This window comes from Solanum stenotomum, chromosome 5 (assembly GCF_019186545.1).
Source record: "Solanum stenotomum isolate F172 chromosome 5, ASM1918654v1, whole genome shotgun sequence".
NCBI lineage: Eukaryota > Viridiplantae > Streptophyta > Magnoliopsida > Solanales > Solanaceae > Solanum > Solanum stenotomum.
Window position 1 is genome coordinate 8848954 of NC_064286.1, and position 17134 is coordinate 8866087.

General features: G+C 31.1%; 2 protein-coding genes across 6 annotated transcripts in view; one reads left to right on the forward strand and one right to left on the reverse strand.

The window, feature by feature from the left end:
- Positions 1-17134, reverse strand: part of LOC125864477 (actin-depolymerizing factor 10-like) — a 616735-nt gene that overhangs the window by 377156 nt on the left and 222445 nt on the right. The gene's annotated exons all lie outside the window — the stretch shown is intronic.
- On the forward strand, positions 13832-15088 carry LOC125863654 (serine/threonine-protein kinase BLUS1-like). Its single transcript, XM_049543697.1, has one exon. It carries the CDS (start codon positions 13832-13834, stop codon positions 15086-15088), a length of 1257 nt encoding a protein of 418 aa, XP_049399654.1.

The window sequence follows — 17134 nt, forward strand, 5'->3', positions numbered from 1 at the left end:
TAGGTCAGATATTTCAGTTATTCAGATATATATGCTCCAGTTTTATGCCACATTATCAGTATATTTCAGCATAAGCCCTATTTTGAGTTATAAATCTTGAGAAGCTTTTCTTTAAGACAACACTCGAGTTTTAAACTGAGTTTTTGAGAAAGTTAAGATGAGTTTTGAGAAAGAGCTTCTAAAACATGATTAGTATGACAATTGAGTAGGTCATCAATGTATGAATAGTATGATATCTAGATATACCATCAATGTTTATGCAGTATGACTTCCCAAGTCATCAATGATCAGAGTATAATATGATGTTGAATTGTTTTCTAAAAAGGAGTTTTCAAGTATGAGTATCTACATGTCAGTATTTTAAGCTATTCAGTATTTCAGTCATAATATATTCAGTTATACATGCCTCAGTTCATGAATGCATCATTATCAGATTAATTGTTGCATTCTCAGTTTGCATGTTCAGTTTCGAGCTATCCAGTATTTACAGAAATTCAGTCATAATGTGTTAACCACTTAATCTAATGGGAGTAGCATAATACCGAGTTAGACTAGGGTTTCAGCGTACCCATATAGTCCCAGAACTACGAGTCACGTAGGTGTAAGTCCCCTCTGTGAGCAACATCAGTTTAGTGATCACGCCAGTCATGCCTCTATACCTTTGGCCCGGTATATTGGGTCCTCTCGATGGGGCGTATACATCGGACTCCACATTTAGCTCATGTGGTTTTATGTCGGTTATTAGTAGCTCCCACAGTTCAGTCAGACTCTATTGCATTGACCATATTTCAGTACAGTCAGTATTCAGTCTCAGCATGTTATAAATTTGGTCATTGCATTAGTTAGCTCAGTTCTCAGTATTCAGTATCTATATCATGTTCAGATTATATCATTGCTTAGTTGCTTTGTTCAGTTATATGTTATTTCAGCTTTACTCTATCCTGCATGCTCAGTACCTCTCAAGTACTGACGCATACGTGCGCTACATCTTCTCGTGATGTAGGTTCAGGTTCTCAGCATCCAGATCACGCTTAGATCGATTTCCGATCTTCAGTTCAGCAGCATCAGTGGTGAGTCCTCATTCTTCGAGGACCAGTGACATGTTTATCTTTATCGCTTTTAATTTTTAGTTTCAGTTTTTGCTAGATCTAGTTGGGGCATGTCCCAACATTTCTAGTCAGTTTAGAGGCTTATTTCAGACATAGTTAGATTCAGCTTAGTATTTTGAGTTTGATATTTCTTTTGTATTAAACTCTCAGATTTGATATATTCAGTTATAGTATATGGGTATTCCCCATCTTTTCAGATTTATTTATAATTTAGCTTCCGCATCAGTTTATTATCTTTAGTATGCTCATGATCATGCCAGTAGGGTTAGCTTGGGATCACTTGTGGTCCTAGGTCCCGTGTCCGCGTCTCGGGGGTAGCTCGGGGCGTGACACCTTTACTCAACCCGTCCGTGTTGCATTTCAATTTCCCTTGTATTGGTTTTTCCCACTTCACCACTAGAAAGTGTAATCTAGGCCTGTACTCCCCAAGTGTTTGCACTAAACCACTCCATTCCTTAGGAACCTCTATCCAGGGATATTTTCTCCTAACCATCCTATGTAATAACTCCATACAATTCATCCTCATCTTATATAGGGTGACTTCTTTCCCATGCCTTCGTGCATTCCGTCGCTTCCATAGTTCCCACATCACCACCGCTAGAATAGCTGTCAAAATATTTTTTAATTTTACCGGTGCTTCTGCTTCCCAACAACTCCAAATCATTTGTTTCAGCTCCTCCTTCATCGGGATACCTGCACAAGTAACAAACTGTCCCCATAGCATTTTAGCTATCGGGGCTGTTAGAAAAAGGTGTTGCATTGTCTCCTCCTCAAAATTCTCACAACAATGACATCTTGAGGCGATTTGCATTTTAATCCTCTTTAGATTGTCATCCGTTGCAATTCTGCCCTTTAAGCACCTCCACATTAGAAAGTTGATTTTGAATGGCACATCTTTTACCCATATCAACTTTCTCCACTCCTGCACCCCTTTTTTCCTCCTTATCAATTGGAATACTGATTTTATAGTGAAATCCCCACTATCAATCTCCATCCACCTATGTGTATCCACACATCCTTCCACTATGTTAGGATTAGTATCTTCCTTAATGTACTGCACCATATCCTCATTAATAATGGATCTCAACCAAGGCAATTCCCATTCTTTATTCAGTATACATTGTCTAACCTCCATGTCCTCGTCCACCACATAGTTTTCTTCTAGGAAATATAATGCTCCTTGTTTGATCCAGTTATCAAACCAAAAATTCATCGACCCTTCCTTCAACTGCCACCACATGTTTAGCTCAACGTCTTCCCTCACTGTTAGCATTTTCTTCCACGCATGAGATGCACCCTTTGAATCTGCAATTACAGGAAGAAGCTTTTTGCAATACTTTGTCCATATGAAATTGCTCCACAATGTTGTAGTAGTCCTGAACCTCCACTATAGCTTAGCATACAAAGATCTAGACACATCAAATAAAGATCTAAAGCCCAATCCCCCCTCCTCTTGAGGGTAACATATATCCTCCCATGCTACCCAATGTTTTCCTTTCTCTCCACCCACTCTTCCCCAGAAAAATCGGGCAAATACTTGATGTATTCTCTCTATCACCTTCTTAGGAGGGTTCATTGCTGAAAGCAAGTAAATAGGAATTGATTGCAACACATTTTGGATCAAAATATACTTACCTCCAAATGATAACCACTTGTTTTGCCATGCAAAGACTCTGTTCTGAATCTTCTTCACCAATTCATGAAAGTAGCAAATTCTCATTCTTCCATAAAACACAGGACATCCCAAATAAGTGAACGGGAATGTTCCTTATTTTATTCCAGTGATCCTCCTTAATCTTATAGCCACTATCAACGGTGTATTATCATGAAGATAGAAGAAACTTTTGCTCAAATTTATCATCTGTCCCGAGCACTTCTCATAATTTCGCAATACAGTCATCATTTTAATGATTGATCCTCGATCCCCCGAACTGAACAAGATTGTATCATCTGCGTAGGCAAGATGATTAATCTTGGGACTCCATTTAGGAAAGCCAAACCCTCTGAACGTACTATCTTCATGTAACTGATTTAGACCCCTAGATAATACCTCTGCTGCAATGATAAATAATGTTGGCGATAGAGGATCTCCCTGCTTCACACCTCTCGAAGATTTAAAAAAACCAAATGGTTGCCCATTCACCAGAATAGTGTACCAATTATTAGAAATAAGCCTCCAAATCAGATCAATGAGTAGCTCCGAAAAACCAAACCTTCTCAATATTCTAATGAGAAATACTCATGAGACCCTATCATATGCCTTCACCATGTCAAGTTTAACCACAACATTGTGAAATTTATTCCTCCTATTCATATCCCTAATGATTTCCTGCGCCAACAATACATTCTCTGTAATGCTCCGCCCTTTTATAAAGCCCGACTGGTTGATAGAAATAATCTCTGGCAGCACCTCCGCAATTCTATTATGTAACAATCGGGACAAAATCTTATTAGTGAAATTGCTCAAGCTGATTGGCCGTAAATCTGAGAAATCTTTAACCGTTTCCTTTTTTGGAAGTAACACCACATTTGTATGTGTGATGTATCTTGGCAGTTCACTCCCACAAAAAAAGGCTTTGGTCATATTCCATATGTCCTCACCCACTATGTCCTAGCAAATTTGAAAAAACAGCCCTGTAAATCCATCCAGCCCCGAAGAACTCTCACTACTCAGCTCAAAAACCACTGTCTTTACCTCCTCCAACGTTGGCATTCTCCCCATTTCGTGGTTCTGCTCTGATGTGATGACCTTTGGAATTAAATCAATCATGTCTTCATGTTCTGCCTGGCCTGTTTCAGTAAATTGTTTTTCATAAAAACAAACTGCCTCCGCCCCAATATTTACTGTTTTGTTTATTACATCGCCCTGAGCTGTAGTAATTTCATGAATTGCAAGTCGTTTCCGCCTCCCTTTGACATAGCTATGGAAAAACCGGGTGTTCCTGTCCCCATCATTAAACCACTTCATCCCCGCCTTCTGCTTCCAAAATTCTTCCTCACAACTTCTATATCTCTTTATTTCTGCTTCAGCATGACTCAACTCCTCCCTGTTCGTTTCTGTGGGGTTAATCTCGAATTGAGTCTCCAATAATTGGACTTTATCTTCCAGCTTTTTAATTTGATCAAAAATATCCCCAAAGGCATCTTTACTCCATCTTCTCATGACTTGCTTGACCCTCTTCATTTTTGTTTGCATCTCTACGAACGAGCACCTTTTAAAATCCACTATCCAGTTCTCATTTACCATATTCTTAAAATCTGGAGGTCTTGTCCAAAAATTAAGAAATTTAAAAGGTTTTATCACTGTCTCCAATTCTGAATTACAGATCAAATGCAACGGTGCATGATCGGAGCCTTGTCTAATTAAATGCGTCACCAAACAATTCGAGACTAATACCCCAAACTCTTGATTATATAGAAATCTATCCAACTTTTTAAAAATACACTGATCCTCAATACGACCATTCCACCAAGTAAATTGGCTTCCCGTACATCGAGCCTCCATCAAAGCACAATTGCTTATACATTGATTGAAATCTACTGCCTCCATAGGATCAAATTCCACCCCCCCCCCCCCCTTTTTCCTCATCATTAGAAATGAGGTTAAAGTCTCCTCCAATTAACCACGGACATGAAGTGTTAGATAATGATTCCAAAGAATCCCATAACTCCAGCCTTTCCAAACTATTACATCGCGCGTAAACTGTTGTGATGAAAATTTCTGGGGTACCCATTACCAATTTAAGAGTAGCCTGTTGTACCTCATCTTTAATAACTTCTCCACTCCAACTGTCATCCCAAAAAATCCATATCTTTGAGGAGCAATTCACGAACGCATTCCGGAGCCTTAATCGATCTTTATACTGCCTTATCTCCTGTGGATCCTGAAAAGGCTCCATTAAAGCAATGTATTGATAATGATGCCTTCTATTTAGATCAACTAATTTATCAAAGGCCTTTTGAGACTTGACTGATCTTATATTCCAGAAAATTACCTTCCCAATCATTGAGAAACATCTTGGAAGAATCTTTACTGCTCCTTGTTCTCACCTAAAGTGGTAAGACTGGTTAGTTCTTTTTTGATGCACTTTTCAGGCTCGATAATTGTCTCGGCGACAAATCCCCGTCTATTGCCACTTTCTCAATGTTCTGGTCAATTGCTTCATCTTCATCCCTGTCCCTTCTAAGCTGTTTCTCCCCTTCCGTGAGCTCAAGTACCTCATCTGAGGCTCCCCCCCCCCTCCTTACTGTTTGAAGAATCGTGCTCCTCTAAGTCATTGTTAAAGGAATTTCCAATCTTACTATTTCTATCCTCCTCCACTTTACCCTTCTCCTTTTCCTGCGTCCCCTTATCGGACTGATGAGACCCAGACTTCCCTTGTATATCCTGACCCGATTGACCATTATTCCCTTCCCCCACAGATTGATTTTCTATCTGAGTCCCATTCTCCACCGACTTAGCCGTATCCCCCCTTTATTTTGAAGAAACTTATTCTCTACCCATTTTTTCGTACCAATCTTTTCTTTCTCCCCTTCTTCACCCTTGTCCAGGACATCAAATCGATTGCCCGTAGTTATCCAAATTTGTTTGGATTGATTATGTTCTCCTCTTGTCCCATTGTCCCTTTTACCGTGATTCTGGATAACCCTTTTAGCATTGTCCCCTTAGCTTGAATCTGGTCCACTCCTTTTCCATTCTCCCCTTCATTGTTAGTATTTTTATCTTCCCCTTTGTTTTGAATATTCTGTTGAGGCGGCTGCTGGTTCTCCTTTTCTGTTGCCTTTTCATCACTCCCTTTATCTTCTTCCTTCTCATTCTTCAGGTATAATTCAGGATGCAAAACAAAACACTGTTCCTCATCGTGACCCTGAATTTTACAATTCTTTGCAGTACTTTGGAAGATAATCATATTTGATTCGAATATTTTTCTCCATAACTTCTCCTGTCCGTTTCCGAACTCCAACTGTAATTTTGTGTGGGAATTCCCGAAGTAAGTCCACTTCTACCTTCACTCGTGCACAACTGGGCCTCGTTTGGTTCTTTGTCGCCAAATCCACCTGCAACGGCTTGCCAACTATTGCAGCCAGTGAAAACACGGCTTCCTTCACAAAAAAATTCGAGGGCAACGCTGGAAAAGAGATCCATGCGATTGCAGTCGATGTCTCCTCTTCCGGATTAAACATAGGTTCCCACTTCAACGTGCGCATAGTATAGGACCATCCACTTATCATTAGATAAAAAGCAGGTTTGGACAGTAAGTTAACATAATCCTCTAGGCATGAAGCACGAATTAAAACATGTCTATTGCTAAGCAGTCCAATGTTGCATTCTCCCTTGAGATCGAATTGTTTGGGGATAATCTTCCTTAGATCTTGTATCGCTGGGCACCCATACGAAAATTTCCCTATTACAACTAATGCTAGGTTTTCCTTGATTATCATCTGCTCTACCTCCTCTTCCTCCCAAATAATTATGGGTTCTCCATGTAAATACGTAATCGATTTCATCGGAATCAACTTTGCGGGCTCTGTTGGTGGACGAAGAACGTCCGCATAACTCCTGCCCTCTTGGGCGCGTGAGGTCTCACCCTCTAATCAAAAAAATCAGTGTAGATCATATTAATAGCCTATCTTAGATTACACTTGAGTACTATCACGTTTCCCCGAATCAACAAAAAAAAAAAAATTGACTAGTGAGTAGTGACAATTTCATTATCATTATGCTTTGCATCTCGGATAAAATAGAGGGTCCAATTTTGAAGGCNATATACACTATTGTTTTATGCGTATTAAATAATTTTAAAATTATTATTAAAAATTTTAAAAAAAATAATAATGAAAGAATCAAAGGAATAGAACGAAAGAGAGCATAAATAAATAAAGTTCTAAATCAAAAGAAAATTATATACTTAACAATATCGAAAGGGAAGTTATAGTTAACATTCTGGAGTCAAGTGACAAAATAATAAAAAGTCTGAATTTTATTGATTTTAAATTAATATAGCGACATTAGGTGATAGTATTTAGTTGTGAATCTATATATTTGTATGTATTTAAAAAATTAATTTAGACAAACATAAAAATTGCTTTAAAAATATTAATTTCGACGAACTCATATCTGTTTTAGTTTGCTTGTGATAAACTAGGTATATATTTTTTTGAACAGTGGTATTATCTACGTTATGGTAAACAAAGAGTAGTTACATGTTTGGCAAAGAGACTAAAAATACTTATTTTTAAAAATACTTTTAATAAAATAGCTTTTCAGAAAAATGCTTTTGAAAAAATAATAATATTTGTATTTGACTAAATTCATTCGAAAATTATTTTTGTTTGTTTGGTTGATATTTTAAAAAAAGTATATTTGTGAGACAAATTACAAAAAAAACATGTATCAATATACTTTTAATATTAAAATTATTTTACAGATACAAATTATTTTAAATATCTATTATAAAAAAATATTTTTATTTAAAATTAATTTTTTTATTTAAATAGAAAGTACATATCCTAAATTTTGAAGAATATTATACATAGATTAATCAAATAAAATATTATATATTGATATAATATCATCATGCTGATTTTATATAATAAGAAATATCAAATAAAATAAATTAAAGAGTTATTCTACATATTAAATCATAAAATAATAACAAATAACATAAAAAATAATAATAAAGATTTTTTTAATGTAAAATGAAGGATACGTACAATTCTAAAATGAAACTAAATTAAACGTATGAGATATGTTAATTAAATTAACAAGGGATATATTGATAAATATGTATAAATGATAGGAATACTTTTATCTTGATTTTGTTTTTTTGCTTATGCTTTTGAATTTTTTAAGAAGGAGAAACTTTTAAGTTCTTCCAATCACAAAAAAATAAATTTTCTTCTATTTAAAAGTAGTTTTACAGATTGTACAATTTTTTATTTTTTATTTTTAAAAAGAAGTAATTTTAACTTTTAAGCGCTTGGCCAAACAAATTCTAAATCAAATGACAAACTAATACAAAAACCTTCTACAAATGTTAATATTGTAATTGTTGAAATAGTGAATAAATAAAAATATAGTAAGAAATAAGAAATAAAAAATTTATTGGATGATTATATTGTTGCAACATTTATATTTTATGTCTAATGTCCGTGTAGTAATTGATCACATTTGAATCTTGCAAGAATTAAGTTGAACACATTTTATAATACAACTTTGAGTAGAAAAATGTGAAAGAAAATAATTTTTTTTATATATTAAGTAAAAAATATTTCACACATTTCTTACTGCGATTAAAAAAGCCTCAAACAGAATTATTTGTAGATAAGCATTTGAATTTCTGAATTAATATTGCTGACTAAGGATGATAAAGAAGACTTACAACTCTATCGGTTAAGGAAAAAGACTCTTTAAATTCATATATAATATACAATCTACATATATTGTGTTTCAGTCTCCTCTTAGACTTTAACTAAAAGGTGCTTTAATCAAAACTACGACTATCAATCTTAAAAATGTAAGATGAAATTAGTTAAAAAGGAAAGAGAACAAAGGATAAATAAAAATAATAAATAAGTACAAAAAAAGAAATATAAAATCCGCATTTTAAATTGCATTCAGTACAAAGATTTTGCTTGCATTTTTGTATCATTATAATAGTTGTTTAATTTTAATTTTAAGTTATAGATATATTTTCAAATTATGTGAATTTAAATATAATTTTTAGAATTTATAGATAATGTTTTTTTTAAGTTGAAATATATTTTCCTGGGATAAATCAAGTTGAATTTATAGATAAAGTTTTTTGTAGAATTTAATCCGTAGAATTTTCGAATGGTCGATGTGTTGAATCAATCAGAAGTAAGTGCTCTTTATTTCCACTTAAAATGCTCAAGATAATCATGTGAAGCAACTAAAAAAACTCCAAAAATAAATAAATTGTTTATCGACATGTAATTTATGGTTATTAATGGATCAAACTATGCTATACATATTTATAAATAAAAGTTGATTTATGTGTTAATATTTATTTTTCATGAAATGATTAACTATTCATGTTATTAGATTCCATCCGGAAGCAATTCAATTAATTATATATATATTTTTGAATTATTAGTCCATTTTTAAAGTAGTCTTCAATGATCATTAAAATTGAGCTATATATTCTTATTCAGTTCTTCGATCATAAAATACAACACAATTAAAATATAAAATATTAGATGATGATCTAATTATTATTGAGCATCCATTACCCATTTAATTCTAGATAGGTAATTCAAGTTAGATTTGATGCTCCTTACAACTTAAAATTTCATGATAAATTGTGTCATATTTGATACACTAATTTAAATGATACAAGTGTATACTATATATTCGAGTATAAATATAACGTAATTATTTTCTTTAAAATTATCCGCGCATCGCGCGGGTAAGTATACTAGTTTAAAATAAATTTGAAAATAAAAAAATGTTTAACTGTCATATTTTTACTATTATTTTAACTTTTTACAGTTTTTTAAAATTCAAATTTTAATAGTAATTAGTTACATGTGTGTTTCTTTTTTTGTGGGAAATTATTATTTTTTAATATAAATATTTTGAATTATTTATAAATGAATTGCAAAAATTAATATAAAATCTGAAAAAAAGAATTTTAAAGAAAATCTGAAGAAAAAAAAACAATTCAAAAAAAAAATCAAACGTAACTTCCCTTATAATTTCGAATTTTAAATTGTGTAGTTAAAGTAATTACTAATTTTTAAATAAAAAAATATAAATATTGATACGTTAGTCAATGGATAAATTTAAAGGGTGATTTTAGTGCCCCTTATAATTCAAATTTTAAATTGTGAAGTTAGAGTAATTATTAATTTTTAATTCAAAAAAAATAAATCTTGATAAATTAACCATTGGAGAAATTTTGTTTTGTAAGAATTTTTTTCTAACTATTTCTTTTTTGTTTTGCAGTAATGTTATGTGCTCTACATATTTTAATTTTGTTTGTGTTGATATATTTTTGATAAACGAAATACTAAGTTGATATGTTGTATTGTTTTCATTAGTTATTCCTTTTGATTTTTTTAAATTCATCATATTTGTTTATTGAATAGATAAATCAATGCATACGTGATCCATGAAATTAATATATATTGAAACGAAAGACTTAATATTTGACAAAAGACCATCAATTTTTTTTGTACCTTTAAATTTTGAATTTAATTTAAAGATAATCACGTCATTCTATAGATAAAGTAGGATGAGATAATACAAGAAAACCACTTATAAAATCTCAATCTATTATTTATTTTTTTTAAAAAGAATATTATTATTTCACGAATATATATATATATATAAGATTAGTGGAATACAGAATATAATATAACATATATAAAGGGCAAGGATAATTTTATTTTTATTTTTTTTAGAAAAAAGATAAGGTAAGAAAAGGAAAAATAATTTATAATTTTTTATAACTAAAAATTAAAATTATTTTAAATATAAAAATCTATGTAAAGAATAAGTATATTTTTTTAATTTTAAATAAAAAATAAAAAAGAAGAAGATAAAATCAGAAAGAAACAAAAAAAAATATTAATAAACTAATTAAAATATGTGGCTAAATAACTAATTATATTGACCGATATGTGTTTATGCTTATTAAATTAATATTTGTTTATGCTTATGAGTTTTAAAAGAAGTCCCTTTGTAAATTTTATATAAATAGAATACGTTAGTAAAAAGACAGTTTTATAACTCCCCATTACTCATCCACGACTACACAGTCCTAAAATCAATAAAAAAAAAAATGAAATATGAAATAAAATTAAATAAAAAATATTTAAAAAATAATGATTTGAAAAAGTAGAAAAGAAAAAAGAAAATCAGAATGGTTGTGGATCAATCATTTTTCCTAAATAAAATAAATAATTCTAACTATTATCAATAAAAAAGCAAAAAATGCACACGTTCTCAATTTCCTCAAATAAAGCAAAACAAAAAAAAATATAAATTGCAGTTGCATAAAGTCAAACAATTAGTTAGGAAGTTATTAACATAACAATATTATTTAAAAAATAATATAATATTGTATTTATAAAAAAAATAAACAATAAAAATAAAATGTAGTGGCGGTTAAATATTTTACAATTAGTGGGATCACTTAAAATTTATTTAAATTTAAATATTATCATTTAATTTTGAGTTATGGATGGATAGTAATAGTTCCTAAAATATAGGTAACTAACTTAAAAAAAAAAAATTAACTATTTAAAACATCAAAAAAAATAAAAATCAAAATGTTAATTACATCTTAATACATCATGAAATTTATTTTTCTTTACAGTTTTTTCCCTCATATTTTAAAGTTTCTTCTATAGTTATTTTTATTTTTCTGTATTAATTATATTTTAAATATTTTATTAAAATATATATTTCCACAATTCTTTAATCATAGTGATGGATAGCTATTTAGTCTAATTTGAGTTTTTATTTACGCGAGGATTTATAAATTTTATAGTACATAAATTGCATAAGCCTTTTGTTTGTGCTTATTAAATTAAAATGTGTTTATGCTTATTAGTTTTAAAGGGAGTCTCTTTGCAAATTTTATATAAATGAATTCGTTAATTAAAAGAAAAATAATAGTTTTATAACTCCCCATTACCCATAAATTACTACACAGTTCTATAATCAATACAAAAATAAAAATTTGTGTTAATAACATTTTATTTTTCAGTATTTATTTCAAATTAAAATAAAATAAAAAAATCATGAAATAAATAATTATGATTATTTTAAATAATTACGTCAAATTAAAATATGTTTTAAGAATTTTTTCGATACATACCTCACCTTTAACCATATTATCATAAGTATGTAAATACTTTGTTTTATCGGTTGATCTTTTAACTAATAAAAAAATATAAATCAAGAACTAAATATACAAATTACTAAAAAAGATTCATACACTTTTAGTTATTATTAACAATTGATATCTGTTTATGCTTATTAATTAATATTTGTTTATGTTTATTAGTTTTAAAAGAAGTCCCTTTATAAATTTTATATAAATGTATACGTTAATGAAATATTTACATAAAGATAATTACTTCAAAATCTAAATATAGTATATGTAGATAAAGACAATCAGGGAACTCTTATTATGAAAAGTGTAAAACAATTTATTTGTTTTCTATTTCTATGTATGCATAATTTTTTTTGACAATATAATTTTTTTCCTTCTTCTTTGGATGTGACTTTGTAGTTGTTGAGACAAGTCACTATAATCAACTTCATACTTAGAATTAACACTATCAGTGAGATTTGATATATAGATATAGCAACTTTTTAAGCATTAAAAGCTCTTATCAATAATTACTGCAAACCATTAGTTTTCGTTGATTTTTTTTCATTTTTTATTGCTTATAACTTTTAATGATTTAAAGTTTCTATTTGCAGGATGATTGGTGTTTAATTCTCTGGATTTGAATCTTTATTTTTTATTTTAATATATTGTTAAAGTTATTATGTATACATATTTAATGTGAAGCATTTATTTGATATTATTATTTAAAAATAAGTTAAAATTTTAAATTGTCAATAAATTAATATTTACAATTACATTTATCAATTAATCACGCAACGCACGGACACGTATACTAGTATATAATAATGACATAATCAGTATAGTATCATAAAATAGGGGCTGGGGGAGGAAAGATATACACAACTTTTACGCTTACTCAGAGGCAACTTTATGTATTGAAAAACAAGACACTTGGCTTAATCCCAGAAATTTGCGATGCCCCTTTTGTTAGCAATAATATAATTATTACTATAATTTTTTTTTAAAAAATAAATAAATTACACGTTTGTTTCAATTTTTAATTTAATACTACAAGACTAAAAAAAATGTACCTTCCGTTTCAATCTTTAATTGAACTTCAAATTATGTGCAAATCAAAATCAGATAAATAAATTAAAAACGAAAAAAATACTATTTATTAAAAAAGTGACTTTCTCATATAAAAAAAGAAAGAAATTAATTGTGCATTTCTAAATAATTTTGCATCATAAAAAAATTAGAAGAGTAAACTTCAAATAATAAAAATATTAGCCTTCGATTTATTTCTTGCTTTAGGCCATCAAAGAGCTTGAATTGCCCCCGCTCATAAAAAAAATAAAAAAGATGTTTCCGATAAACCTCCAACTCAAGAAAAAGCAATTAAGAATATATGAAAGTGAAAACGTAACAAAATATTTTGAATAGTAACTACAACTAGTACAATAATTGAAGTATAAGAAATAACAAATAGTAGCAATTTTTTTTTTATAAAAAAAGATAGGAAACTAGTAATACGAAATCAAAGTACAAGAAATAACAAATAGTAGCAAAATTGAAAAAAAACGAAAAAAATAAAAATATAGTAATACGATAATCAAACTACAAAAAATAACAAATAGTAGTAAAAATTGAAAAACCAAAAGATAAAAAAACCAGTAATACAATAATTAAAATATAAAAATATAACAGATAGTGACATAAATCGAAAAATTAAAGACTCAATGAAAATGTGGTATATAAGGGTTAGTTGAACCAATTATGCGCGGGAAATAACAACCCAAACTGCCAAAGCTATAAATACATCTTCTTCTTCGTCTTCTTCACAAACCAAACTCCATTTTTTTTTTCTGAAATTCTGATTCTCTGCTCCAAGAAAAGATGAAGAAAATCCAGAACCCCTATAATCCATACCTTCCCAAAGAAACTGGTTCTACAAGTTTTCCAGCCTATATTGGTTCTCCTTCAAATACACCAGACCCCGTTTCTTCTTTCGCAAGTCTCCCTCTTCAATTCGATTCTAATAGATCCAGTCTATCAATGCGTTACGCCCCTGTTTCAAGATCAAGTCTATCTTCTCCAGAAATCCCACCACTACGTCAGCCAATCATCACTGATCCAGAAACTCAAGATACGTATCTTCTCAACTTGGACATTGGCTCTTTTTCTCATGGATTCGGCGCTGTTTACAGAGCTCTCTATACCGAACATAAATCAGATACTGAAATACCTATCAAATCTGGATATGTCACTTTGAAGATCATCGATATGAACGAAAGTGAAACTGAAAGTCGTCACCTCTGGCGTCAAGGTAAAGCAGGCCTTACTGATACTCCTTATGGTAAAATAATTGGATCTAAGAGAATTTTCAGTGCTGTTACCAACATTTTCAGTGATAATGATGAGTTGTTATGTGTTGTTTTGCCGTATATGTCTGAGGGATCTCTTCGATACATTCTATCTACTCGTCCTCAGAAAAAATTATCAGAGGAATTCATTTCTGTTGTTCTTAAACAAGTACTTATTGCTCTAAGAGATGAAATTCATGTTGAGTTTAATCAAAGGGTTCATAACACTTTGAATGCTGGAGATATCTTTGTTCATATCGACTATGCTACTCAAGAAATTTCGATCAAGTTAGCATATGAAGCATCTGTTTATGATTCCGAAACCCCAAATCAAGCCAATAATCAATACGCTCCATTTATGAATCCGAAACATATTTTTAGATGGGGTGCTGCACCAGAGGTGTATGGAAGAGAAAATGAAGGTAACAGTGGACCAAAATCTGATATTTGGTTATTGGGAATAACAGCACTGGAATTAGTGTATGGGGATTTACCTGTTCGGAATCGTAGAGACTTCAACTATATAGTCGATAAGATAAGGAGGAAGAAGAAACTGCCGAAATCACTTAAAAAGATGATGATCAAGAGGGATGGGAGATTCAAGGAAGTGATGAAGAATTTGGTTAATCGAAAGAAAAGGGCGTTTTCGGAGGAGTTTGAAGAGATTGTTCTTGCTTGTCTTAGAGAGAATCCAGTGAACAGACCAACTGCTGATCAGCTTTTGAATGCTCCATTCTTTACTGATGCTAATGACAGGTTTAAGCAATTTATGTTGAATGGTAGAAATTGAGTAAAAATTTAGATATATTCAGCAGATTCTTGGATTAAGATTGATGTATAATGTGTAGTACGTGAAATCCTCTGTTTTCTGAGTTTGGGGATTATATACATGAAATGGAACTTCTGCTGGATTTCTCATCTGTTTCTTATTTTCTTCTGCTACTGATTTTATGTGCAAATCTTAAATTTGTGGCTTCGATTAGTCTCTGGTACAGAAAGATATGAGATGTCTTCGAATCACCAGTCAGATTCAATGTGGTTTGGATTCTAGAAACACGAGTCTTGATTCTGTTCTACGATATACTCAGTAAGCTCTCATACATCAACATAAGCCAATCCTATAAATTTTTCTGTTAGAAAAGACTTGATCATTATAAGGATATGACCATATAAACTTTGCACAAGCTAAAACAGGAACATGAGTAAATTTGTATACATCATCAGGTGAAAGTAACTGACAGACAACATATATTATAAGAATATCTGATTTTACACAGTAAGGAGAAATTAACAATAAAACGAAGAATTAAAGGTACACTACTAACTAAGCATTAGTGGTAGGTTCCTAGCTAGAGGTAATCTTGAGAACAAGACACATTAGGCAGTGCACTATCAGTGTGCTTTTCTCAACTTCTAAAAGTTTGGGCTCTAGCGCAGTGCCCAATGTGCTAGTCAATGCTCTAGCTTGCATCGTCCGAAATTCTTCCCAACTTCGATATTAACTTCTTATATCGAGTCTTTTAGATTTTTTGGGTGCTCTTCTACACCTTTCACCTAAAACGCCTCGGAATCACATATTATGTTGATCCAACATAGGTACACATATGGTAATGGCCATTTTAAGAATTGTTCTGTTAGTTCCTTACTTAATGGCTCTATTGAGGAATATAATTTTGATTATCTAGTCAATGACGAATTTGTTTCGATCATGAATTTAATTAATGGGTTGATTTGTCCTTCCTTTATGTCCACTCACATGTTTATATTCATCAATTAGGAAGTTCAAGAAATTTCCTAATCCTATTGTTGGCCCATAGATGGTTTTGAATGATGAATTTCGTGATGACTACAAGGTAGTCTATATTTTCAACACTACAGGTTAAGATCAAGTTTAGATCAACTTATATAGTTTAAATAATTATTCTTGAGAAAGTGTTAATGGTTGTCTGAGGACGAGGCTACTAAATTTTTAAGGTAAGTTTGTCCTGGGAAACTTTATTGGCATACTACTGCTTCTTGTATTAATACATATGAGGCCTATTTTGATTCGTCTAATGAAAAATAGAGAAAGGTGGAGATGATGTGCTATGAAAAATGGGTAGTATATGTCACGATCCAAGATTACCCCTTAGTCGTAACACGGTGCTTAAAGTCATGAGTGACTCAAGCTAACCCTTGATACTGGCATAGTCATGAGCAACTAAATATGAACAAGTAAAAGAATGAAAAAGACTGAGCGGAAGCATAATTATGGAATATTGGTTCAATATATTTTTGAACAAAGTTTTGTCTACAACAAATGTAACATGAAAGGAATCTAAAATAGAATAAACTGAATACAACAACTCTAACGGAATGTCTATGAAGCCTCTACTAATACTGATTATAGTTAGTGGGACATGAGCCCTGCTTACCTTATCCAATACACATGAATAGAAATAACATAATAGAACTACAAAATTGACTTGAGTGCTTGAGATTAGAGAACTCATCACCTTCTGAGTGGAAGCTGTGATCCAACTAACTAGGATTCTGATAGTAACAACCTGAATCTACTTCATATGAAATATGTAGGCACAAGAGATATGTGAATCAGTACGAAAAATGTACCGAGTATGAGATATATGGATGATAATTTGTAAAGCTGGACTTGATGTATCTGGGACGCTAAAATGAATATGAAACTAAAATACATGAATTGATCAAATGACCAAGTAGTAAAACATGCAACTGATAAATACTAAAACTAAAATAACTAAATATAAGGTCAAAGCAATAATCCGAAAAACTGAACTGTGGGAGATATTCTTAATCTATATAAACCATGTGAGAAATA